The sequence below is a fragment of the Drosophila miranda genome, chromosome 4 (genome assembly GCF_003369915.1).
Source record: "Drosophila miranda strain MSH22 chromosome 4, D.miranda_PacBio2.1, whole genome shotgun sequence".
Lineage (NCBI taxonomy): Eukaryota > Metazoa > Arthropoda > Insecta > Diptera > Drosophilidae > Drosophila > Drosophila miranda.
Window position 1 is genome coordinate 16,290,846 of NC_046677.1, and position 27,013 is coordinate 16,317,858.

General features: G+C 47.1%; 3 protein-coding genes across 3 annotated transcripts; 2 read left to right on the plus strand and 1 right to left on the minus strand.

Moving 5' to 3' along the window:
- The first annotated feature begins 690 nt into the window (after window positions 1–690).
- LOC108164241 lies at window positions 691–1,757 on the plus strand. The gene is made up of 5 exons (XM_017299876.2): window positions 691–781; window positions 841–1,117; window positions 1,170–1,257; window positions 1,312–1,404; window positions 1,454–1,757. Exons 1-5 carry the CDS (start codon window positions 765–767, stop codon window positions 1,663–1,665), a joined length of 687 nt encoding a protein of 228 aa, XP_017155365.2. The 5' UTR covers window positions 691–764; the 3' UTR covers window positions 1,666–1,757.
- An 11,455-nt stretch (window positions 1,758–13,212) lies between these two features.
- LOC108164081 lies at window positions 13,213–18,224 on the plus strand. The gene is made up of 4 exons (XM_017299666.2): window positions 13,213–13,392; window positions 13,452–16,403; window positions 16,449–16,900; window positions 16,963–18,224. The coding sequence occupies exons 1-4, from the start codon at window positions 13,354–13,356 to the stop codon at window positions 17,807–17,809; spliced, it is 4,290 nt and encodes a 1,429-aa protein (XP_017155155.2). The 5' UTR covers window positions 13,213–13,353; the 3' UTR covers window positions 17,810–18,224.
- Window positions 18,225–25,726: 7,502 nt separating this feature from the next.
- Window positions 25,727–26,906, minus strand: LOC108164182. Its single transcript, XM_033393965.1, has one exon. The coding sequence runs from the start codon at window positions 26,724–26,726 to the stop codon at window positions 26,448–26,450; it is 279 nt and encodes a 92-aa protein (XP_033249856.1). The 5' UTR covers window positions 26,727–26,906; the 3' UTR covers window positions 25,727–26,447.
- Window positions 26,907–27,013: the final 107 nt, after the last annotated feature.

Genomic DNA, 27,013 nt, shown 5'->3' on the forward strand with positions numbered 1-27,013 from the left:
TTGTCGGGAGCTGCCATCGAGCCAGGGCCCTCAGTGGGGCCAAAGTTCTGGGGCTCACATAATTGTTGCGCAAAATTGACCAAAAATAAAGGCCAGAATCAAGGGAATCCCGAGAGTCCCCAAAGAAAGTAGGGCGTAGCAGTTGGAGCAAGAAATCTGCTTAGGATTTAATTGAAAATAAATAAATAATATAGTTTAATGCTTTTAAAGCAAAACACTTTGCCCCCATGAAAATTAATTCGATTTTAAAAAGAGGAAAGAATCAACTAAGGCAACTATACAAATTTTGGGGGAAACATATGTCTGAACCTTGTCGGTGAATGAATCGAAATGAAGATGACATACTCGTAATCAGATCAGCAGCTGTGAATCACTCGAACAGAAATGGCATTAACAATAGCAGACACAGATACAGATACAGACACAGACCAGACCCTGTCGAATGTAATTGCGAATGTCCGTGCCCCATTTCCGATTCCGTTGCACGTTTCCCTGATCGAAAATATGCGAATGCGAAATCAACGACGAGACAAAAGCACAGTAAGAGTAACGGCGGCAGCGTTGAGGCGTCATCGGTTATGCAATCAAAAATGTAAAAAAAAAAAAAAATAACTTTGGTAGAATGCGGCACGTAAAGCTTTGACAATTATTTCATATCCGAGACGTCAACGGCTTGAAAGCCGAAACGAATCCATTCGGGATCTCACATTACAGAAAGCACCAGAGTCTCAGATGAGTCGAACTAGAGGTGGAAACAGTTCGAAATGCCTGGACACCGAATGTAAGATCTACTTGTAAGGGTTTACTAAAGTGTTTTCTAGAGTTTTGCTACTCTAACAGTCTCCTGTTGGTGGTGGTAGTGTGTCCCCTCGTAAATGGAGAAGGGAATGCCACACACTGGGAAGCGGACACTCCTGCAAGGGAATCAGTAGATGCAGCCCCGAGTACGCCACCTCCAACGATGCCAAAGACTGCTGTAAACAACTCCCAGACAGTGGCTACAATCAAGCACCGCAGCTCGTTCTTGATCAAGCCAGAGCAGTACAAGTACGCATATCTGAGACATGTCAGAAGGTGCCCCAAAGTGACATATGTAAATCCAGTCGATGTACAAAAGGTATGACGGAACACCCCTTAGAAAACCCTAGACTTTTAATTGTTTGCTATAGATGTTGGGATTTTGGTATGCCTATGCGACGACCCCCATGGCCCATCCCTTGTTCCGGCTGGAATGCAGCGCCTACGATGCTTCCAATTGTGAGTGTATTGGCCCCTTAGTTGAAGACTAATCCCACCGCCTACGTTCTTCAGACAACTTCACCAATCACATCTTGAACACGGACTATGCCAACTATGCCATACTGTATTTCTGCATATACAACAACAAGACCAGGAAAAATGATAGTAAGTAATGTGCGCCCATCTCCATTGTAACCTGGTTTTTGCCTCTCAGTTACCATTCGAGCTCTTACCCGCAATACGTCACCGACAAGGTTAACCCTTCGGAATATAAAACAGAATATGAGAAGGTTCCGTTTCAACGCCAATATCCTTATATGGCTTAGGCACAAGGCCTACTGTTTTGAGTGGTTCATAAGGTCGAATCAGGATAGAAGACGATACTACCGATACCTGGCCCCCTACAATCGATGGAATGATCATTGATGATGACAGCATTGAATTAATGGCATAACTCTCGCTAATTGTTATTACAACATAATAAATGGTTGGACTGCAGGATGATAGGAGGGAAATCGTATAACTTAATTAGATTTTGGGCAGCCCACTGAAATCAATTACGAGCCACAGTTTCACTCGACTGGCTGCCACTTCGGAGTGCCACTTGTCCCTAGTCCAAGATGGGACACATATGGGAGGGAGGGGCACAGAGAGAGACTACTGGCATTGAATTGATGCTTTTGCTGGCTGTGGCGAGGCTTCAATTCAATTTGCCATGGAACCGGCCCCACCCAACCGGCGAAACCCCAAGAAGTTTCCATCGTGTCTGTCTTTTTTGGGCACATTTTCATTTTCACATTTTCCCCCCAATTCTGGCAATTTTTTGCCCTGTTGTTGTGCGGCTTCCCGTTGGCCAAATTGCTTCGGCCACGCACAAATTGGCCTTGTCTGTGGGGGTAGGCAATAAAATCAAACCCATACCCAATCCCAAACCCATGCCGGGCGCACACACTTGTCCTATGCGTAACTCACAATTATCCCTCATTGTGTGGGCGTGTCGCAGGGGAAGGGAAACGGAGGATGATAACATTCACTAGCCCTGCGATAATTGTCATTGTCATGCGAATTTCGGGCTGCTTCCGGCAGCATCTGGGCCTCCGGTGCAAAACCAAATCCCATCACAACTTCCATCCGCAGCAAATTCAATTCAAATTTGCGATGCATTCTGCTGGATTGGTCATATTTTCCTGCTAATGGGTTTGTCACTGAGGCGCCAAGGCTTCCTCCGCTCACTTACCCTCCTGTCGAGTCCCATTTGCAGTCATTAGAGAGAGCTTCAGTTAATATTGAACATTTTCTTCTCGAGTGCTGCCATTCGCCTTGGCAACAGCCGTGACAAAATCAGCTTTGTTGCATATGCTTATGGGGCAAAGAGGTTTGCGTCTGCCTGGGTGTAAATCTCAGTTGCACGTTCTCGAGATATGCATCTTGTTTGACAATGTTGTCGGATTTGTCTTGGTCTTGGCTCCTGCCTCCCCTGCCCCTCCATGGCTCCATCGCTCCCTGTATTAGTCAGATTGGAAGCTGACATAAGCTTGTTATCGGATCGCCGGCAAGAACAAGTCTTCCATTTGCTTAGCAGGTGAGTAATGTAATGTATTCCAAAGATGTTTTCCATCTACCTGAGGTTACAATAGTTTCATACGTGTATAAATCACTTGTGAGACTTTTCAATGCTCGCTTGAGGGGGTTCTGCAGAGAGCAAGAGGCATCTCTGATACATTGAATCCTACAAAATATTCCTATTGATATTTATTCTGATATATCTGATAACAGTGGCCATATCTGCAGCACTAACTCTGAGAGTAATGGGTGTTTAAGACTATCAACATCTTGAATACTTGGCTGCAGCACCAAGTCGTGGCATAAACCGCCACGACGGCACCAGAAATATTACCAACATCTGCGGCAACAATTTCAAGTGCAACAGAAACATCTACACCACAAGTCATAACAGCTACCACAGCAGATACAACTTTATAAGAAGCCCCTGATTACTCCCGCCACAGACACATTTTTCGGGCCAAAAATTCACTGAAATGCTGACAAATTTCTTTGGTTCTAGAAATATGAGCTCTTACAGATACAAATCGAAATATAATATCTAAAACCCTACAATTAGAAATATTATATTCCACGGACCGAAAAGTAAGGCAATTCTGCGCCTTCCAAAAGTCTGTGGACATTGTTGTTGGATTCTGGGGACCGACTCGGCGGCCCAAAACAGACAAAGCCGAGTCGTCAATGGAGCATCAGGTATCAGGTGTTATCCACCAGGTTTTTCAACACTGGGAACTCCTATTTTCACGAATCGCACCAAAAAACAGTCCCATCAAAATCGAATAATTGAGCATTTAGCTCTTCGCACTTCAAAGATCATTCACTGATCCCTCACCAAGTTGTGCTGGTGAAAGGCAGCCATTTAACATTACCTGAAGGGGAATTTAATATTTAATATAGGAATAAGGAAAACACCTAGCTGTTTTGGTACTTGAGAACCAATAGAAGCTTTCGAAAGAGCAACCATTCCTACAGCAACTGCAGTTTTCCTTATTTAAAAGACCACCAAAGGAAACAGCAATTACAGTCTTGGAAAAAACATGTTAAAATATACTCTATATATATTTATATACTCGTAGAAGAGTAGGTATACAGACATAAGCCTAATTGATGCTCTCTTTTCGACTTTGCCCGCTGATCTTCTTGTTAGCCAGTTTCGCGTTTTGTTGGCTGTTGCTGTGGCTCTGGCTAAGGCTGTTATTCAATTTGATCTACTGGCTAAATGCGCTCTGCTTTGAGCCGACGTTGTTGCTGTTGTTTTTTTTTTGTGCTGTCATTGTAACAATTTTATGGCTAGTACGTTTTTATTTCCACCGATTTTCAGTGATTTTCTCTGGCGTTTTTTCTCAGTTTTTTGTGGCCGCTGTACAATTTTGTGCTCGTACGAGTGTATTTGTTTCAATTGCATGACGCATTTAGCAATTTCAAGTTCAAATCACTTTTTACGGCCATTTGTGTAATCACGTAAGCGTCATTTGTGGAATAGTCGCACATGCGAGCCCCTGCCGAGTGACTTCATGCAGAAAAACCCTCCTCTCCGCCTAATAGAGTTGCATTTAAATTAATGGCCCAAGATCTGTGATTAAAGATATGTCTTTCCATACGCGCAGATGTGGGTTTTGTGTACAACTCGAAGCTGGCGCTAACCAAAAACTCTTAATTAGCCAAAGAAGAAGTTCTTTTTGGTTCGGTTTGGTCGGTTTTTTTTTCTGTGTGTGGCTGTTCGACTGGTTCCACCAGTTTCCGTTTCGGTTTCGGTTTCAGTTTTCGTTTTCAAAGAACAAGAACAACAAGAAGAAGACCTCAACGATGATGATGATGATGATGATGATGATGATGCTGTAGCTGAAAGAGCAGCCGCCACAAAGAAAGAATAATAAAATGGAATACAACAGAATACCACTTATTGATGTGATAATCTAAAGATCAAGGTCTTCCTTTTGCCATTTCAATAAATTGTATTTCGCGCTGCGTACATTTCTTACTTCATTTCAATCTTTGATTTCATAGAAACCAAACGAAACTAGAATTCTTTGCCGGCTCGAAAGATGTCTCGCGGCGGCATGGATTAGCGATAGCACAGGAAGTGGGCTGTCGACTATAAACAAAAAAACATCTATAAGAAAGAACGAAAGAAGAAATACACATACGAAAAACGAAAGTTTCAAACAGACAAAGTGGAGCATAAGCCGTGGATTCAGTTCAGCTTTTGGGGAATAGAATCGATCCCAGACTCTGCCTCTGTTTCCGACTCTCCAGTTATGTAAAACATATGCTAAACAAATGTGGGTAGTGGTTGGGGGGGGAGAGCTGGGACCAGGGATGCGGTTTGCAATTCAAATGCAGTTTGCAACTTGCTATTCATTGGGGGATTTGCACGAGAATCAGTGCAGCCAGCGATGAGAACGATGAAAGATGATTCCATCATGATTCCCTTCTCTCAGTCGCTCTCCCTCTTGGTTGCTGTCTCTTTCGCGGGCCGAATGCAGGCTAAACAATGGTATGAAGTGGTAAGAGAGGGCTATAGAAACCGACTATAAAACACTCTCTATGTAGAAGTAGAAAGGAGGTTTGTCCCTGGTTACATTTATAGTTATATTGTAAATATTTCCACTCTAAATTCCACATTATTCTGTTGGCCTCTCCTTATCCGCACCTCATTGATTCCCCTAAATGATAAACCCTAGCACCCTCTTAAGGCACTCCAGTCCAGTCCACTCCAGCCCAACCCAGTCCATCCTTCACCATCAATCTGCCATACATACCCCATTGCCATTAGGACCCCAAGCAGAGTGCCACCGACAAATCCGAGTCAAGCATTCAGCCAGACAAATGGTTAGCCCCAAAAGGGGACAAGTGAAGAGTCAAATGAAATGCTCACACAAATATGTCACGCACAACACAACAAAAATCGTACAACAAAAAAAGGAATGGAACAGGGTTCGGCGGGTTCAAATGAGGCGCGCCAAAGACACATACACACACACACACACAAAATAAAGCCAAAGAACGAACCGAACCCAAGCTCGAAAATGTTTTTTTGTTCTGGTTTTTTGTTGAAGAAGACGCAACAGCTTCGATGATAAGCAAAGCAGCTCGAAAAACGAGAACTTTGAAAGGGAAAACGAAACCGAAAGAGAAACAGAAACAGAAACACAGAAACAGAGAATAGGAAAGGGGAGCTCTCGGTGGGTTGGGGGAATGGGGAAAAAATATGCTCAAGAGGGCGTCAAAGTTGACGCTTATCTGTGCCTCATTTGCCAAAACAACAAACACAAAGGCCTCATCAATTTCAAAGGCCTCGGCGACCGACCGTCGGACCGTTGGAGCCAAAGATTGGACAACTGACAGCTGTCTGGGGAGAGGCTCTGGTGGGGAAGAACATTGCCAAAAAATAAAGAAATAGGCATGAACCTACCCTGCCATCTGTGGACTATGGGATACCAAGTGATCAAAATAGTTGAGAAGTTGTTTGAGAAAAATAGTCCACAAAAAAACACTTATAGATTTGGCTTCCGCTGTTGCAAACATCTCCACAAATAGAATATACCCGCAGGGGTGGGGGGTGTGCACGACCACCGGATATCAAAATTAAGAGAGGGCGAAAAGTTCGGTCAACTTTCAACTTGTAATTTGTCATTGTGCCAGGCGCCGTGAGTGGCCAATAGAAGGCGACATCGGACATCGGACATCAGACATCAGACATCTGCCTCGCGACACTCCCCGGCGGGAAAAGTGTCCACCAACACCGGACAACGTCATCGTCTCTGGGCCAAAGTAATAAATATGGAAAATCATCTACGGCAGTGGCACATTTTGTGCCCCTTCTCCTGGCCTCAATCTTAGCCATCTGGTGGGGCGCTGCCTGCAACGCTGCGTATACGCAATACAATTTATGTTAATGCAAAATACTTTGACTGTCGCATTTTTGTGGAGAAAAACGGATAACGAATGGCAGAAGTCCCGTGTGTGTGTGGGTGGTGATTAATTTCCGTATTGTTCTTTGAGATGTATTTCCCAGCGTTTTCTTTCTCCTTGTGTTTTTCATTATTCACCAAGTTGCGAGGCTTTTCCCCAGATGCTAGGTGGGTTGCTGGCTGCTCGATGGATGGATGTTGCATTCAGCATTCAATGGATGTTCTGCTTAAGTGCTGTGGTCGCTGCACTTTGGCTGGAGTTCAGGCATATAATATTTCAGAATGGGTGTGATTATTTCTTAAGGGTTTTCAGGGCTCATAGAATTTGTTGTATGATATTTTCCACATTTAATGTTACCCTTTCCGCTCCTATGTAGAGTATCTTTATTTCGTTTTACTCTGCTGCGGCGACGGCGACTTTTCATTGTTCAACTTTATTCAATTTTTGCGCCAGTCTTTCGACATTTTCACTCTTTATCCATCAATGGCGGAAATGCAGCTTAAATCAATTTGCCTTTTTACTTTGAATGGACGGAGCGGATGAAGGTTTTATCCACCCACTGAGGTCCGCCCTGAAGTCTGCCGGCCATGTAATTTACAATGCAAACAGGACTCTGCGCCATGCGTGGCGCAAAAATTCATTGGGGGAAAATGCATATACATTTTTACAGAATTTCCACTTTGGCAACCGATGACGCAGGGAATAACCGGAATAATTCTCAATAAAGTTTAAGTTAAAGTTTTCAATATTCATAATTTCTTTCAAGTTTTCTGGCCCAAAGAAGAGTTCTGAGCTCTGGCATGAAAGTGTGTTCCGATCCAATGATTTTCAACAAAATGCTAACATTTTTAACCTTGTCGTAGAATTAGAGACGGCGTTTTCCATCTCCCATCTGCCATCTCAAACGATTGTAAAATGTAATTTATAAATACCAAGAACTGTGGCCAACAGGTTGCCTGCCAACTGGTTTTTGTTGTTTATCCAGTAGAGTCTTGGCTAATAAAAATTACAATAAAAAGCCGAAGCCGAAGCCGAAGCGGAAGCGCGCTGGCTACGAATTTCATTTACAAACAGTCCTTGAAGTGGGGGGACGGGACTCCATCGAGTGGCCACAGCTGCAGTGGAGCTGTGAAGACAGGTGATTACCAATTAGCACATTACATCGAGATAGAAACTATACAGAGGTGGGGAGGAGCAGACTCTCCGGTTCGACTTGAATTTGATATTGAAATGAAGAGGCGCCTCGCATAAATCGCATAAATATGCTAATTAGTCAAGTGCCTCACGACAGCACCGCCACAGCCTCTGCTCGCAGAACATTTCGCGTTGAATTTATTTAGAATTAATTTCAACTTTTGCTGATTTGCATAAACTGTGTGAATGCCTAATGGACTTGTCCGCCCCGTCCCAACCAAATCCCAGTCCAAAGCCAAACAAAATCAAACGAAACGAAACGAATTGGAATAAAAAAGCGAAACGAAACGAAACGAAATGAAGCGAACGCGAACGGGAACGGCTGAAAGTAAAAGTTAATTATCGCTCAAGACTAGAATCGTCAATTGGGTCCCAGGCCCGCCTAGAATTGGGTCAATGGAATCGATGAATGAAAATGAAATTGCTTTCAAAAAAAAACGCATACCACAGAAGCCAACAAAACATCGCCAGCTCATTCAGAGAAACCCGAGAAAGTAACACCAGAAGCAGAGAATAATTGATAAATAAAATGCCTACTGTTCTCCCCAGTTAACCTTTGAGTCTTAGTCCCCGATTACGCATACGCAATGTGGCCTGCAGACAGGGATTTTTAGACTAGGTTTCAAATGGAACAGATACTAGAGGGAAAGAGAGAGAGCCCACAAATGAACGCCAAACACTCAAAATATGAACTGATGACAGAGGCAGCTCTTCACAATCATCTTTAAGAGCCGTAGATAGTCGTCGCTGGAATCACAAAGTAAACCAAGAGTCAGACGAGGAGGCACAAGACACCAAGATAAGTCTGAGCTGAAGCCTGCCCCATTCCCCTCGGGAGACCATGCGCCGAGGGCGAGGCAGAACTTAAAGCTGATTTAGAATCCGATTCGGATTCCTCTCCTCCGTTCGAGGGCCTCAGCGGAGAGACAACAACGGAAGCGTTTTACGCAGCCAACTGATTAAATTTATTTATTATGTCACTGAATCTCTTTCGGTGTCCGTCCGTACTCTTGGATGGCAGATGGCGGATCGCGGATGGCGGACCAGTGCCCCACTCAGCCATGAACCAAGGGAGAGCACACTTTATGGTCTGTTCTTATTCTTAAGTCATAATGACAGAGCAATCGTTGGCATTAGGTTCCCTGTTCTGGTATTCCCCTCCCCCCCTCCGAGTTCTTATCGCCGCCCATCAATGGATGGCAAATTGAATTTGGTGCCCTGCTTATCAGCTGAGCCAGACTCCATCCTCCTCCATGCCATTCTTTTGTTTAGCAATCCGAGGAGTAGCTGAATGTCGCTTATCTGGTATCCGAAATCCCGGCAAACGCTATCAGATACCGCGATATGGCTCTTGTGCCAAATATTTCACAGATAACAAAAGTGGGACTGTGACCAAGGAGGAGCAGACACGACACCCAACCCAATCCAATCCAATCCCAGAGAGAACTCAAGTACGTGCTTCTTTTCAGCGAAATGCTCGCGGAGGGAACTTTCCCCTGTACAGGGCCAAACTGCAGTCCATTTACAGTCGAACAACGCTCAAAGTCTCTTCGGGTTACGTGTGTGTTGTTTGGGTTGTTCTTCAAGGTTCTTTGTACTTCATGTGTCACTGAGCGATACGAATTAGCTCTTTGGACTGGGGACAGACGTCGGGGGTTCTTGGTCTTGGTTCTAATCCACGTCTCATGTTTACACGTGTGACCAATTCGCTGTCCATTTGCCGATGAATGTGGTTTTGTTTTCACTGGGTGGGTCGATGGCTGTTATCAACGGAAACCTGACCAGAGCTTGGAAATGGTATTTATTGGTTTGCAGCGCCTCGCAAGTTCAATTGCTTTCGGCTCTGGAATGGCTCCACACGCTCCTCAGACATGACTCAATGCGGGGCATTAATCATGCGCCAAAAGACCATATTTGCATACAGATATCTATGCCTGAATGTTTAGGCGAACAAAGGGTGTTAGAATACTTTTTGTTTCAGCATCGCTGAGCAGAGATTCGAAAAATGGAAAAACAGAAACCGCAAACAAAAACGAAAATTACTTTTCTACTAATTGCAACTCTAGCACTGCTCTGAGGTCAGCAGGTTGTTTTTTTTCCAGGGGGGGATGCGATGCCAGCAGATCATTTGCTTGGCCAGCACAATGCACAGGAAATTCGCATTTACTCAATGCCAGAGAAAAGCCAACAATAAACCGAAATTAAAACAACAAAAACTGTGCTTTGCAGCACAAACATTTTTCCTTTCTATTGTACTGAGGAATTTCCACAAAGCTCTCGATTGAGTAATGATGCCAAATGGGATGAGGGGGGCGGGGGGTCAGAGGACAAGCCAAGCAGATGAGGTCGGATTGAAAATCTCTTTCTTTCTCTGGATATCTAAATGGGCAAAACGTGTAGCCAACTCTAGCAGGGTTGTGGGTGATGAAGTTTATTTCTAATACCATATTTCATTTATATTTTTCTTTAGTGACCGCTCTGGCTATTACCATGGCAGTACAGATTGTATTTTCCAAGAAAAAGACTCTAGAGTAATTATTTTCTGCATCTCGCCAAAGACTGTGCATTTTGTTGCTGGATTCAGGGACCGTTTCGGCTACTGGCTGAGGGATTGACAAACAGAGACGAAAAAAAAAATACTCCCATGAAAGATAATTCTTAAAATTGTGGCTTTCTGGGACTTTCGCCCAACACAAAATTATAGTTCGGTTTTCAACGTATTTTCAGATATTTCTAAGAATATTTTCCCAATTTTGGACATGTTTTTGTTCTCAGTTTCGAGATATATCTGTATATCTCATAAGGATTATTTTTCAGCTAATGAACTACCCCCATTTTGAGCATCCACTGTTAATTTCGGGACTAAAACCATCATTAACTGTACTTTCTGCCCCACTCTAGAAATGACTCCACTCATTTGGATCATTGCCAGCTCAGGTTCGTCTGAGAACCCCATTGACATAGCTCCAACCGCCATTGCATAACACCTGACAAATGCAAAATGCATCGCCGATGCCGATGTGGATGTGGATGTGGATGATGATGATGGCCTCAAGTGAAAAACACTCACGCAAACATGCAACGCACTTGGGGTATGGGCCTGCGACTGGGTTCGGGCGGTTGAGGGTTCATTCGGATGGGTACTTTACTTTAATAAAGTGCAGTCCAAATTGTGGGCCATCAGGGGATTTTTGAGGTTATACACTTTAAGAGGGTATTAGGAGTTTGATGAAATGTTTCACGCCAATTTTCTAGATATATATAGTATTGAATAATGTGTAATACTTACCTTAGCTCTTATCGAGTTTCTTCTTGTAGAACCCAACTTTTTTTATCTAGTAGAAACGCAGGAAAGGGTTAAAAATTAATATTTCATTAAATATTTCAAGAAGACTGTCAAAATTTCTATTCTATATATCTACGCCTCTATTTAAGAGTATCAAAAGCTTCGTACCACTAGATTTGCTTTCCCTTCTTGTTGCTTTTGTGGCTGCTGCTGCTGCTGCTGGTGGTGCCTCGGTTTTCGCTGCTGCTGTTGCAGCCACCGTGGCGTCAATTATCGCCGCTGTACGCAAAGTGGGGCAGGCAAATAATAAAAACGCGCCCAAACGCAGTCGCCGTCAGGCTCAAAGCACTTCATTGTCAAATGAGCTTAAACACGCCCCTGGAGTGCCCCTGCCTCTGCCACTGCCTCGGCTCCCTGCATCGGGCTGCATCTCCGTCCGCCTCTCGATTCTCGTTTTCATTTATGCACCAGCTCCAGCTCTCTTTGCTGCGTTTTCATTTTCATTTTGTTTCTGCGCTCTATTCATACCCTTTCTTGTGGGGGGTATTTACATTTTTAGTTGGCTATTGGCAGGCCAAGGCGAAAGCAGAGAAGGTTGTGGGACGCGGCAAGGGCTGCGGCTCTACTTTTATACGTCTCAGCAGCACAGAAAAGGAGCTGCGATCAGTCCAGGATATGCAAGCGCTTCCTCGCTTAAGTTGAATATGAAAGGGTATTTGCCGATTTGTTGGGGTTATTTTTCCTTAACTTTTGGCGCTGTTTTGTTCGCCGTTTTCACGCCTCACTTGCCGCCTTGTTTGCCTCGTTCGCTGATTGATGGCGACGACGACGACGACGCTTCGACTTCAGTTCCGTCTCCGTCGCCGACTCCGGGGCTGGCTCCGACTCCGTCCATGTGTCCGCGCAGGTGTCGCCGCCTAATTAAATGAAGGCAACGCTCACGCATGCGTAACCCAATCGACAAACAGTGGAAGCAGCCGCAGCAGCAGCAGTGGCAGTGGCAGTGTCAGAGGCAGAGGCAGAGGCAACCGCAGCAGTGACTGGGGCAGAGGCCCCTCCCTCCTTCATTTTGCCCTTCGCGACGCATTGTTGAGAAAATGGGTCAATATGCAATTATTGCATTTTTTGCTCTGTGAGAGGCCCAGCTTCGCGCGACTTGCGTCACACATGGAGTTCGCAATAATCATAATATGGCTACTTCACTTGGCAAAGCAATCAAGCCGAGGCCCCCAGAGCTGTTGATTTTGTTAATATTTGCCCAATGGCCTTCCCCCCAGATGCCGCCACTCCCGCATTTCGTGGGACCGTTGAGAGCCGCAACCATGCCACGCCATGCAACACCACAATCGATGCACAAGTTCTATGAGGCACTCGTAATAAAGCGACGCCAGACATGGCAGCGATTCAAATCTGTTCGATGTGCTCCAGTTTTGGCGGAAGAACAAGACTCTTTTTCGTTGGAGATATGAGATTTGTTTGTGGGAGGCGCCATAGGTTCCTTCTGTTCACAGTGTCGTAATTAGTGCGTAATTATCTCTAGCTTTGTACAAGCTAAGGCCGCTCTAGAGCCGTGTGGATCGTGAGAGCGAAAGTGAGCCCGCTCTTACGCTGTCAGAGAGCGCCAACAGTGAGCTGCAGCCGGCAGCGTCCACTTTTGGCGGAAGAACAAAGAGTCTTTTTCGTTGGAGATGTGAGATTTATTTGTATGAGGCGCCATAGGTTCCATCTCTTCACCTTGGCGGCTAGTGCGTAATTAGATCTAGCTTTGCACAAAAACTAAGGTCGCCCGAGAGCCGTGTGGATCGTGAGAGCGAGAGCAGCACGCTCTCAGAGTGCGCTAACAGTGAACTGCAGCCGGCAGCGGCCACAGGCTGTTAACGAAGAACAGTAGCAGGCTGTTAACCTGGGTGATAACAGCGCTGGTTTCCTGTTAGAACTGCTACCCTGAACAGAATCCAAGGGGTGGACCTTATGTTAGTTCCGAATCGAAACCCACCTAAGTAACCGTAAATCCCTATATGAGTCTCTCACCTTTTAAAACCCTGTCTAAATTTTTTATTAAATGTAAAATGTTTTGAATTTCAGTTAAGAACTCAAAATTTGCACTTTCTTTCGGCCCTCCACGGCACCAAATTTAGTGTCGGACATTCAGCAGCATGCAGGCTATGTTGACTGGGGAAAGATACTTAAAATTGGTAAGACCCATCTGACCAGCAGATTCAACTGAATGAAGCTAATGCTGGACCCATCATAGTTCAGGAACTGCAGGCGTTTTTATAGCCAAAACAAGACAATGCTGCCACATGAATACCTCTGCGAATCGTCCACAAGGGAACAGAGTATCAAGACGTCAGCTATTCCTGCTCCGCCGCCGCCACCAACCCATAGACCATGCACCTGCAAGACACAACCTAGTCTCCACGCGCACTCCTCATTGCTTAGAACAATCAACACTTTGAACTGGACATCTGGTGGGATCAACGGTCCGCCAAGGGCACCGACTACGGAGACGCTGCCCTCCTTCTGCGAACGCTTCCCAGGCGAGACACCCTACTCGTGGTATCGACCACCGCAGCCACCGCCAATTCATAAAGATGCTGGCCCAAAAACCCGCCCTGATATCCCTCCTCCGCCACCGCCACCACCTCCTGCATTACCAGTCGGAACACCCCGTAGACCGTACAACTGGATGACACCACCTAGGCACAGCCCGGACCTATTCGCAAATCTCATCACTGTGAGATGGGCATCCGGGAAGTGCACTGGTCCGCCGAATGAGCCCCCTACGGAGAAGCCGCCCTCGTTCTGCGAGAGTATTCCGGAACCGCCGTGCTCGTCTGAGCCACCACCATGTGAGAAGGTAGCACCGCTGCCACAATCGAAGCCTCCACCAATTGACAAAGACTGCAAGGCGACTGAGGAGAGACTTCCATGCCCTAAAAGAGAACCAAGGAAGGAAAAGAAAAAAAAGCAGGCTACCCAAGAATCTTCGGCAAAAGCATCCAAAGATGGTGCATCCAAGGGTAGTGCCCCCAAAGCTACTCCACCTAAAGATGCACCCCCCAAAGCTGCTGCACCCAAAACTGCTGCCCCCAAATCTGCTGCCCCCAAATCTGCTGCCCCTAAAGCTGCTGTTCCCAAAGCTGCTCCTCCCAAAGATGCAGCCCCTAAAGCTACTACACCTAAAGATGCTCCCCCCAAAGCTACTGCTCCTAAAAATGATCTCCCAAAGGCTGCTGCTCCCAAGGCTGCTGCTCCAAAAGCTGCTCCTCCCAAAGATGCCGCCCCCAAAGCTGCTCCTCCCAAAGAGGCCGCCCCCAAAGAAGCTGCTCCCAAAGCTGCTGCAATTCCTCCTCCCCCACCGCCACCACCTCCTGGAGTACCCGTAAATAAGCCGCAGGAACCCCCAGTTGGCGCCGAACCAGCACCCAAACCCTCTCCGCCCACGCCGCCTCCACCAATGCCACCTGCCGCTTCCCAACCAGGATTAATACAGTACAAGTCCGCTATGCCCAATTCCCCTAGTCCTTGTGAAAGGCCCCCAAAAGAAAAAGAGGAAGCAGGAGCCTGCACCGCCGAAGAGTCAGAGGAGGAACCACAATGTCCAAAAGAAGAGAAGGAGCCTGAAAAACCACCTAATCCCTGCCTGTTGGCATTTATGGAAAGGAACCGTCTCGAGGGTAAGCCGCCACCAAAGGGAGGCTGCTATGTGCTTAAGACCTCTCGCCGAAAATCAGCATGTCCTCGAGACAAAGAGGAAGCCAGCTCTGAAAGTAAACCATCTCCCAAAGAAGGATCTAGTTCTAGATGCAAGTCAGCTGCCAAAGAAGGAGCCAGTTCTAAGTGCAAGTCAGCTCCCAAAAAAGAAGCTAGTTCTAAAACGAAGCAGCTTCCCAAAGAGGGACCCAGCTCTAAACCGAAACCACCTCCCAAGGAAGGCCCCAGCTCTAGGTGCAAGACAGCTCCCAAAGAAGCCGCAAGCTCTAAACCGAAACCATCTCCCAAAGAAGGACCCAGTTCTAAATGCAAGCCCCAGCCCAAGGAAGGACCCAGTTCTAAATGCAAGCCCCAGCCCAAGGAAGGACCCAGTTCCGGCTGCAAACCCTCTCCCAAGGAAGGACCCAGTTCCGGCTGCAAGTCCGCTATCAAGGAAGGAGCCAGTTCTGGCTGCAAGCTCTCTCTCAAGGAAGGACCCAGTTCTGTATGCAAGCCCTCTGCCAAAGAAGGAACCCGTCCTAAGGGCAAACCCTCATCTAAAGGCCCTGCTTGTCCGGGAAGCAAGCCCCCTCCCAAAGACGCGGCCAAACCCTCATCTAAGGGCCCTGCCGGTCCTGGAAGCAAGCCCCCTCCCAAGGAAGGAGTCAGAACTGGAAGCAAGCCCTTATCCACAGCACCAAGAAGTCCTGCGGGACAGTCCCCATCCAAGGGACCAGCCAGTCCCGGCAAGCCACCCTCTCCTCAGACAGTCAGTAAGGCAATGACCACAGCAGCAATTGTACAGCCTAAGGTCACGGCTAATGCCCCACCTCCTGCACCCCCACCTGCACCGAAGCTCAAAGCAAAGGCGGCGCCTCTAAAGCCCAAGGCCAAGAGTCCTAAGACACCGCCCCCACCGCCGACGAGCGTGGATCCCTCGTCCAGCCAATGCACCCAAGCCGGAGGCGATCAGAGCCACTGTGAGGCAAATAAAGCCCAGCTACTGTGTCAGCCGGTGGTGCCACTAAAGGACACCATCCAGCGATATCTGTGCAGCATTCAACCGCACCTGGAGCCCGACGAATTCCTGGAGGAGCAGAAACTAACCCTCGAGTTCCAGGATGGCGAAGGCGCGAAGCTGCAGAAGATGCTGGAGGATGTGGCCTCGTGCAGCAGCAATTGGCTGACACCGCGCTGGACAAATGCCGCCTACTTGGGCTACAGAGCACCGGTTACCATCTTCTCGAGTCCCTGCCTGACCTTGCCCATGCAGGACTTTAAAACCGAACGGGACCTCAGGCTGTTCACGGCCAAGGTGATCTTCGGGATGTGCGAGTTCAAGGAGCTGGTGGATAACAATGGCATACCCGTGACAAAGATGTGCTGCCACGAACTGGACAACAGTCAGTTTAGGAAGATCTTTGGCACGGTGCGAAGGCCGGGACGCTTCTGCGATTCCATCGAGCAGAACAATGAGTCGCAGTACGTGGTGGTCATCCATAGAAATAATGTAAGGATTTGTCTTTAAGACGCGAAATACTAACCCCATTCTCAGTTCTTTAAGCTACCTGTCATTGGCGCGGACTGCAAGATTGTTCATGTCCACAGTCTGGCCGATCAACTGGGGAGCATTCTCCACTGTCCCATGGAGAGGGGCGTGCCTATTGGCCTCCTCACCCACGACAATCGCGACAACTGGGGCGAGGCCTATACGTATCTCTGTCGTCCTGAGGGCAACAACGAGTCCATTGTCCACGCCATCGAGCAGTCGCTCTTCGTCGTCTGCCTGGACGATTGCGTGAATGTGCCCAGGAAAGGAGCTAGTGCCGTGCACGCCGCCCAGCTCTTGCATGGCGGCGGTCGCCATCAGAACAGCGCCAATCGTTGGATGGACAAGACGATCCAGCTGATTGTCAATCCCAACGGCATGGCTGGCTTCTGCTACGAGCACGCACCCGCCGACTGTCAGCCGCTGGCCATGCTCATGGACTTTGTGCAGCGGAATATGTAAGTCCTAAGAGTCGGAGGAATCTACTCCTACTCAAACCCTTTCCCTTCCCGCTTTTCAGAACTCAACCAAACTATGGCTGCCAGTGCTGCAGCACCTCCAAGACGAAAGCAGCCACCGTGCTCTGCTTTGATCCGTTCAGCGATTGCGTGGATCTGTTCCTGTGCGAGGCGAAGCGCAACATTGACAAGATCTGCAGCCGGCTGCAGTTGCACGTCTTCAAGTACGAGTGTCACGGGAAGAGCTTCATCAAGGCGCAAGGCTTGAATGCGGACAGCTACATACAGATGGCCCTGCAGTTGGCCTACTACAAGTTCCACAGCAAGCTGCCGGCCCAGTACGAGTCGGCTCACCTGCGGATGTTCGAGGAGGGACGCACGGAGACCATACGCTCCACGTCGCGGGAGTCTCGCGCCTTTGTCGAGGCCATGGCCCAGTCGCCGGGCTCCAGCAAGAAGCGTCTGATGGCTCTCCGCTCAGCAGTGGACTCCCATCAGGAGCTGACCAAACTCGCCCTGCAGGGGCGGGGCATCGACCGGCATCTGTTGGGGCTGCAGCTGATGGCCAAGGAGAACGGTCTGCCGACGCCCGAGTTCTTTAAGTCGAAGGGGTTTACCAAGTCCGTCAGCTTCCAGGTGTTCAGCTCCCAGGTGGCCAGCAGCCATGATGCCTTCATGGCGTACGGGCCCCTGATCGCCAACGGCTATGGCTGCTGCTACAATCCACGCGACAAGGAAATTATATTCTCCGTCTCGGCATGGGGCCCCAACAAGGAAACCGATCCCGTGCTATATGGCAAGGCGATAAAAAAGGCCTTGGACGCCATGAGAAAGCTGGTCCTCAGGACGGGCGGCGATCGTGTGGGCGAAGATGTCTGCAAGTGCCCCGATGTGGGACCACCCCAGTAGAGCTGTCGCACACCTCAGGGCAAACACACTTTCGCCATCTTTCGCTTTATTTCTTCCACAGACGACTGCGAGTATGTGCATGCGCCGAGAGCCACTTTAAGTGGGTTCGGGTTCAGGGTCAGGGCCGTGCTTAAAAGCCAAAACAATAAGCATTACTCATGCCCGAAACACGCTCTCCTCTGGCCAGGCCCAATCGTGGTGGCGATCGAGAGAATATTAGCCTGGCTCGGGGAGAGATTGTGAGCGAAAGAGATCACTCAACTGCAGCCCACGGGGATCGAGGGGAGATCAGTCACTTGTTAATTAATAAGTCAATCGAGTCAGATGCAAATGTAATAATATATCATACGACATACACCGAAAGAGAGATTTTAAGAGAAATAAATGTATAAAGAGAGACACACACTGTTTAGATGACGCGCTTCATGGGTAATCTCAATCGGAGATGAAGAATTCTCCCAAATCGGTTCATCATTCCATCATCAGTCGAGTGCTCCTCCCATCCATCCATCTGCTGGACGACTGACCCACTTGCCTCATGAATGCGGCGCCTTCTTCTGCTGCCGCGGGGGCAAAAAGTCAACCGCCGGTCCCCGTCCCCGTCCCTGCCTCTGTCCCTTCCTCCTCCATTTGCTGCTCAGTTCTTATGCAACATTTGCAGATGCAGTTCGTTCTTCTCTCGATTCTCGATTCTCGGTTGTGTGCTCTTTTGCCGTTTGCAATTTTATTGCTAAATTAAGTAATTGGTCCAAGAAGCAACTGCTCCTCCATCCATCGTGCCCCTCTGCCCCTCTCTGGATGCCCTGCATTCGCTGTGGATTCTTGCAATCTAAATGTTGCTCCGCCGCTTGTGTTTGCATTTGTATCTGTATCTATTAGAGCGCTGCGGGTTTCGGGGTATCTGCATCTGTGCCTCGCGAGGTTAGGCGCACAATGGGAGGCACGAGAGTCATGAGAGGCGTGCTCTGTGTTCTTTTCTTTCCTCCGCTGCTGCGCGTTGTGGCCCTGCGTTTGCTTTCCATTTCGAATGTATCTTGCAGATGCATTTTGGACACTGAGGAGACGGGGAGGGACATGGAAGGGCAGCGCGCTGAATGCAGGCCGCGGAAAACCAAAATAATGCAAAAATGAAAACGAAAATGAAGTCAAAGAGGCCACGCCATGGCAAGAGTAGAAGTATCTTTGTATCTGTGTGTGTGTCTGAGTGTCTGAGTGTCTGTTTTCTTGCGCAATTTTGCAGATACTAGAGAGAAAATGGTCTGGGCTTCTGGTACTTGCATTCTGAAGATTCTTTTGGGGCAACGCTCTCATTCCTCTCCACAAAAGACAACAAAAAAAACAAAAAGATGAACGTTTGGCGAACAAAAGTCAAAGAAAACTGAAACTTTTTATGGATTCCGAATGGCCAGACATAAAATGGCATTACGAATTAATAAATAAAGAAATCCGAGGAGGAGAGGCCATAAAATGAAGCAGCAGGCAAAGCAGATGAAATGAAATTCCAAGGTCGTCGGCAAAAGAACATTTTTGTTTTTTTTGGTTATATATATATATTTTTTTTTTTTTCGTTAGCGTGTTTATGAAGATTTTTGACTCGCGGCAAAGAAGAAGACGCCCGGTGCCCCTCCTCAGTTTGTTTAAAGAAGAATTAGTCGGTCGATCGGGGAGGTGGAATGGAATGGAATGGAATGGAACTGGAATGAACGCGAGATCGGCCAGGGCCCTGGGTCTGACTGAGTGGAGGAGTCTCTCAGGTAAGGTAATGCGACAAACGAAAGAAAAAGGCACCGCCGAAAAAAAGTTTAATTTCAATGCTAATTAAAGAGTTGCCCAGACGGAGAATTGAATCCGATTCGAGCCTGAGACTCCCCAACTTGGGTTCGACTTAAAGTATATACTCGTATATAGTATATATATCTGTATCTGAATCTGAATTTATGTGCACGGCTTTCTTTGAATTGCGCAGCGACAAAATATTTGCGTTGTGTTTTTTCTGGGTTTGAAATTGGGACTGGGATTGGCTCTGACTCTGTGACTCTGTGACTCTTTGGTGCTGATTCCACCGCTGACCTTGACCCCAATGATATCAGAAGCCAATAAAGCCAGAACACCCGCTCCTTGGGATTCTATAAAAAGCACACAAACGAAACATCAGTTAAGACTAATTGAGTTTTGGCTAAAATTGGTCAAAATGCGCAGCGGCAGCAACGGCACCACAAGAGGCACACAGAGCCACGACAAGAGCATCCACTCCCCCCACCCCACCGCACCGCAACGCACCGCACCGCACCAGAGGCAGAACCAGAACCAGCAGAATCAAAGCAATCCAATCCAATCCAATCCGAGACGAGACGAGACAAAACGCCAGCAAATCCATCAACGACAACAACTGGCGACGATGACTGCGCTGCAAAAAGCTCACCTCTGGCACCTCGTACCTCCATTTACCTGCCTGCCTGCCTGCCTGCCGGCCACCTACAGGTGACATCATCAGCCATCGGCAGCAGCACCGACAATTACTTGGAACACAAATACGAGTAAAGATATCTGCGAGGCTCAAACTGCAGCAGCATGGAGCATGGAGCACCATGGAGCAGCATGACAAGGCACCAAATGGTTCCAAATCGAAACCGAAAGCCACCAAACAAACAAGCAAACAGAGAAACGGAGAGTCTGTGAAGTGGAGAATCGGAGAGAATCGTTGTCCAAGTGCCCGCGAGTCGATCGATGCTGCAGGCGCACCATAAATGGCTTTAAGGCTGTGCTTTGCCCGCGATTACTCATACGCCATGTGGTCGCGGTTTCAGTTTTATATGTTCTATATTGTACCTGCAGGTATATAAAGAGAGAAAGAATGGAACTGGATCTCCACTTGAAAGACTCTTCTGACTTTGAAGATCGATTATATCAGGATTCATGAAGAAGTCTCTAGAGTACTGAGAATCTTCATTGGAATCAAGGTAAGGAAAATTAGTACATACTATTAGTACTTTGTGGATCATTAGCAATACTCCACTGGGTTTTAAATAGCTGTCACATCATTAGCATTAAAAGTGGTGGCATGGTGTAGATCACCACTTTATGGCTACCCAAAGAGATGACTGCTCTATGATTAATGAGCGAACGAGCGAACTGATCTCAGGCCCATGTTTGCTGCTCTACGTTCACTTAATTGGTTAATTAATTTGTATAAATTTGTGTAAATATTAAGTCATTTAAATGGCATCCAAGTGACGCAGATATCTCTTTCGTTTATATACATATATATGGCAGGCAGTAATTAGGTTTCGGCAGTTTTGTTTGGCTCTTTTTCGGTTTGATTTTCTTTTGTTTGAGATCATTTTGGGGCAGTGGCAGTCCCTTCTCCCCCTGGGCCACTCTGTGGAGTCAGGCCGCCACTCAAGTGGCAATTAGTGTTGACATTCATTAGCTGCGATTAAAATGAGATCAGATTGTGGCCAGCGACGATGACGAGCAGCACGTGAGACTCCGCCTCGGACACAGAGCCCCAACTCCGTGTGAATCACACTTTAACCGACGAGTGGCGAGGGGAGAGAAGAGAAGGCCGCCAATGATGGCTAATGATGCCAGGGGAATAAGTCGCAATTCCCTGGAATGATTCGTTCATTACGCAAGCTGCAGCACATCCAAATGCATCTGTTGCCTCTTTGACTTTGTTGTTTTCGGTTATTTGCGGCCTGCACTCGGTGCCCCTATCAGTGCCTTCCCTCGAGTCCAAACTGCATCTGCAAGATACATTCGAAATGGAAAGCAAACGCAGGCCACAAGGCGCAGCAGCGGAGGAAAGAAAAGAACACAGAGCACGCCTCTCATGACTCTCGTGCCTCCCATTGTGCGCCTAACCTCGCGAGGCACAGATGCAGATACCCCGAAGCCCGCAGCGCTCTAATAGATACAGATACAAATGCAAACACAAGCGGCGGAGCAACATTTAGATTGCAAGAATCCACAGCGAATGCAGGGCATCCAGAGAGGGGCACAGGGGCACGATGGATGGAGGAGCAGTTGCTTCTTGGACCAATTACTTAATTTAGCAATAAAATTGCAAACGGCAAAAGAGCACACAACCGAGAACCGAGCATCGAGAATCGAGAATCGAGAGAAGAACGAACTGCATCTGCAAATGTTGCATAAGAACTGAGCAGCCAATGGAGGAGGATGGGACAGAGGCAGGGACGGGGACCGGCGGTTGACTCTTTGCCCCCGCGGCAGCAGAAGAAGGCGCCGCATTCATGAGGCAAGTGGGTCAGTCGTCCAGCAGATGGATGGATAGAAGGAGCACTCGACTGATGATGGAATGATGAACCCATTTTGGAGAATTCTTCATCTTCGATTGAGATTAGCAATGAAGCGCGTCACCTCTCCCTCCCTCTTTCTGCCCCTAAATGTTTGCTGACTCGAGTGACTTTTAATTAGCGACTAAGAAAACGACAGAGACTGAGTGACTGAGTGACTGATCTCCCCTGGAGCCCCGTGGGCGTTCGTATGTGCTGGCTGCACTTGAACGATCTCTGTCCCTCTCTTTCCCTCCCTGAGTCAGGCTAATATTCTGTTCGGTTCGTTTGAGGGGACGGACGGACCGGGCCAAAGGTGAGTAATAAGTGAGAGATCGTATATGGCTTGTATATGGCGCTGTGGATGTTTCCACAGAAATTGCCAAGTTTTTAGTTGAATGTTCACCTTGAACTTGACCAAAACAGAGACAGAGTGGGACAGAGACGGCAGCCGAGAGGTATGGAGTTAGATGGATTTCACTTGTTTGAATTTTCCATCTATCTTTTAGTTGTTCTTTTTTGCAGCTGCATTTGGGCGCTGCTCATCGAAGCAGAACGTATTTAAATTCTGAAAAACATTTCTGCCGTTTGGTTAGATAAATATGAATGCGAATTTTGTTTGGTGGGACCCCAACTCGCCCACAGCGCGTGAGAGATGATGACGATTTTTGTTGGCCTGGCCAAAAAGCAGAAATACGACAAAGTACGAGTAATTACGTGAATCGGTGGGGGAGAGACAGACAGACAGACGGAGAGACAGGGAGACAGGGAGGCACGAGTGAAAGAGGGGAGAATCGACAGCAGGTTATGCAAGTTCAAGGCCAAAAACTCTGCATTAATTATAATTATTTTTGCATTTTTTAAGCGCAGAGAGGCAGCAGCAACAACAATGCTAATTGTCTGGGGCGCAATGCAAAAGAAGAAAAACAGGTAAATGCAGAGTTTAACAGCAACAAAAACGTTGATTTTTGCCCAAATGTGGTAATTAATTGTGGCCAGAAATCAGTGGTGGTAGAGTCCCTGGACGTAACCTGCGCAGGGTTAATGCCAGGGGCACGTGACAAAGAAGTGAGCCCCCTCCCCAGACCCCACTCCCAGCCCAGGCACTACGCTCTCTCTTCAAGCCCTCGCCGGCTCCATTTGTGGCTCTTGTTTCAAAAAACTCTAACACTTTTGATGACCCAAGACGAGCTAATTCGTATCGTTCTGTGACACGTGTACCTTGAAGAACAACCCAAACAACACACACGTAACCCGGAGAGACTTTGAGCGTTGGACTGCAGTGTGGCCCTGTACAGGGGAAAGTTTCCGCTGAAAAGAAGCACGTACTTGAGTTCTCTCTGGGATTGGGTTGGATTGGATTGGGTTGGGTGCCTCCTTGGTCACAGTCCCACTTTTGTTATCTGTGAAATATTTGGCACAAGAGCCATATCGCGGCATCTGATAGCGTTTGCAGGGATTTCGGATACCAGATAAGCGACATTCAGCTACTCCTCGGATTGCTAAACAAAAGAATGGCATGGAGGAGGATGGAGTCTGGCTCAGCTGATAAGCAGGGCACCAAATTCAATTTGCCATCCATTGATGGGCGGCGATAAGAACTCGGAGGGGGGGAGGGGAATACCAGAACAGGGAACCTAATGCCAACGATTGCTCTGTCATTATGACTTAAGAATAAGAACAGACCATAAAGTGTGCTCTCCCTTGGTTCATGGCTGAGTGGGGCACTGGTCCGCCATCAGCCATACGCCATCTGCCATCCAAGAGTACGGACGGACACCGAAAGAGATTCAGTGACATAATAAATAAATTTAATCAGTTGGCTGCGTAAAACGCTTCCGTTGTTGTCTCTCCGCTGAGGCCCTGGAACGGAGGAGAAGAATCCGAATCGGATTCTAAATCAGCTTTAAGTTCTGCCTCGCCCTCGGCGCATGGTCTCCCGAGGGGAATGGGGCAGGCTTCAGCTCAGACTTATCTTGGTGTCTTGTGCCTCCTCGTCTGACTCTTGGTTTACTTTGTGATTCCAGCGACGACTATCTCTGCTTCTTGAAGATGATTGTTGCTGCTACTCCAAGAAGAGCTGCCTCTGTCATCAGTTCATATTTTGAGTGTTTAAGAAGCGTTCAGTTCTTTCAATTCCTCCCGTTTTACGACCTCCTGTATCTCCATCTTCTCTGTGGGGTTATCTCGGCGAGACTCTCCATATCTGTGTCTGCTTCTGGTGTCTGTTCTATGTGGAATCGAAACATTGAAGCTCTGGCTGCGGGCCACGTGGCGTATGCGTAGTCGCGGAGGAAGACAAAGACTGAGTCTGGGGCTCAAAGGGCAATTGTGGTGTGACACTGAGCAGAGTTCTCGGAGCCGGCAGCTAACATACTTTTCCAATTATTTGACACACTCTCACACATATTTCCCTTTGCCGCTTCCAACGCTTTTATTAACACATTTCATTTGATGGCTGGCAAACGCGTCGTCGCGAGTGTTTTTCCATGAATTTTGCCGCTTTGGAAAATGTTGCTTCCTCTTCGCTGATTGTTTGTTTGTTCGCCGGTGGGTGGAGGGGGGGCTGGGGCTTAATCCTTAATTAAAATCATGATAATATTTAAAGGCACCCGCGCACATCCCCCCCCGCGCCGAAGGAAAGTGAAATTTAATGGTGAAATATATTTAATTGAAATTTAAATGCCTGTGGAAAGTCCTTTTGGCGGTGCCTGCCTCCTGCACAATTGTGCGGCTTTAATTATTTACAGCTCCAATTTGGTTTGCCATATGTTGTCTGAGGGCAAATAATTAGCAAAGGCAACACCATTTAAATTTAAGTCACAATTTAATAAATGGATGTGTGTGTGTGTGTGTGTGTGGAAAGTGAATTTGCATAGTAATTGCCATTGAAATACACGTAATTAATTGTTTTGTTCAGTTTTGTTTGTTTTTTGATTGATTTGTCGGAGACTGAGATTGTCTCTATCGAGTGGCAAGGTGTGGGAAATTCAATTAAATTTATTTACAGTTCAAGCAGGATTTTCCAGGCTTCCGATTTCCACAAATACACTTAAAAAATACTCCAAATTTATTTGCTATGATAAAATGGACAAAACCATCTCAAATACTGTTTTACACGTGAAGATCTTTGAAGGTGGCTGGGCATAAATTCCGCCAACCAGTTTTCAGAGTTATTTATTTGTTTTATAAATTAATTGAACACAGCCCATACAGCACTTAAACGATCTACAGCTATAACTAATCTTCCCTGTTTATTGTTGCCCCATAAATGCCCCTCCCCTCCAACCCGTAACGGAATTGATTGCCCGGCAGCCTTGACCCATTTCCACTTTGATCTGGGATGCCGTCACCCAGAGATACCTACTATTACTTTCACTGAACAAAACTCTCGGCTCTAAATGTCTATAATCTAGCAATTTATGCTAATTAGTTGAATAATAACAAAAAAAAGGGGGGAACAAGAAGGAAACCAACGCTTGGAAGAAGAAAAAACTAAAGCTCGAAACATAAATTAGCATATTTATGCGATGGTCAAGCCCAGAGTTCTGATATCTGTGTTAATTACTGAAAACGAATCTGCGGACAAACCCGTTCTACATAAACTGTTTTGACTTCCGCATCATGAATAAAATTAGGTATATTTTCGATTCCATAACATTAAAATTGAATGAACTGAAAGCCCCTGTGGGTCCGTCCGCATCTGAATTGGAATCACTATGGGAGGCCCTGTCGGAGCCTCCTCCTCCCCAGTGGCTGTCATCAAAATTCGTGGCTCCATCGAATGCTGCCACTCGCCTCAGGATCTCATCGGTGTCGGCATTGTGCGCACTGTCGCTCCATTCCAATCTCCTCTCATCGCTGCCATCATCTGCTCCGCCTCCACCGATGTACTGATGTATGCCCGATGCAGCGATCACCGAACAGATTGCTCCACAGAGCAATAGGAGTCCCAGAATGGATTGCATTTTGCTCAGGCGGCACTTGACTGAATGTCAGTTGGCGGCCACAGGGCTGGGCTTTTATAGCCTTGTCTGGGTTATCAGTAAAGCGCAATGATTGACATTATATACACGTTCAATATACCGGCAGTTCTCTGTAATCTGTCGTCCATTGATGTTGGGAAATTCCACAGAAAGCTCAGAGTGCATAGACACGCAGATTACCGCAAAGTTAATTGATATCTTAAGTGAGTGACGGGCACTGGCACTGACTAGACACTGACTCTGGATAGTATGATTACCTGGAATAGTTTGCAGAGTCTCCCAAAGGGAACATTCTTACAATATTTCACATTTTGTTCCAATTAAATTTCAAATACAAATCCTTAAACTTTCCTTTAATTATCTTATTTTCAGGAATTGATTTACATCCCCATCGTCATCCCACAAATAATCATCTAGAGAATAATCACTGCCATTTGTAGCTCCTGTAATGGACTGCCACCAGAGTTTGGCACGTTCCTCCATGGCATTCATGTACTGCTCGGCACTGTTGTCGCCACTCCCGGCGGCCTCCTCCAGCTCCTGGCTAACGGGATCAAGCACCGCTGGGGGATGGGGCGCCGCCATCACGGCACACATTAATCCACAGAGCAAGAATACAACAAAGTAGCTCTCCATACTGTTCACTCATCGAGGGGTAACTGCACTTTTCAATTCGATTTTGCACGTTTTTATAGTTCAGCGAGATCGGCGATAGTTCTTCCTCATTCTGGGATTTACACGACTTGGGGGATATTCCCCCGTACCCCGTCCAAGCCGGGTTTTCTTATTGAGTCAGCAGTGGCCAAGCCTAAACATGCATGGCGTATACGCCACGTTGTCGCCGGCGGTTGGACAGTGACTAAAGTAAGTCTACGCTGGGGCTGTGGTTTAATTGATATTTTTCCTGCATGAAGCTTTATTTT

Excerpts from the sequence above, each read along its gene's own strand:
- LOC108164241 (XM_017299876.2), top strand. Across the intron at positions 1,118-1,169 it reads ATCCAGTCGATGTACAAAAG|ATGTTGGGATTTTGGTATGC; the intron begins GTATGACGGAAC and ends TGTTTGCTATAG. Across the intron at positions 1,258-1,311 it reads CGCCTACGATGCTTCCAATT|ACAACTTCACCAATCACATC; the intron begins GTGAGTGTATTG and ends TACGTTCTTCAG.
- LOC108164081 (XM_017299666.2), top strand. The coding sequence starts at position 13,354 with ATGCAGGCTATGTTGACTGGGGAAAGATACTTAAAATTG. Across the intron at positions 16,404-16,448 it reads TGGTCATCCATAGAAATAAT|TTCTTTAAGCTACCTGTCAT; the intron begins GTAAGGATTTGT and ends CCCCATTCTCAG. Across the intron at positions 16,901-16,962 it reads GACTTTGTGCAGCGGAATAT|AACTCAACCAAACTATGGCT; the intron begins GTAAGTCCTAAG and ends CCCGCTTTTCAG.
- LOC108164182 (XM_033393965.1), bottom strand. The coding sequence starts at position 26,726 with ATGGAGAGCTACTTTGTTGTATTCTTGCTCTGTGGATTAATGTGTGCC.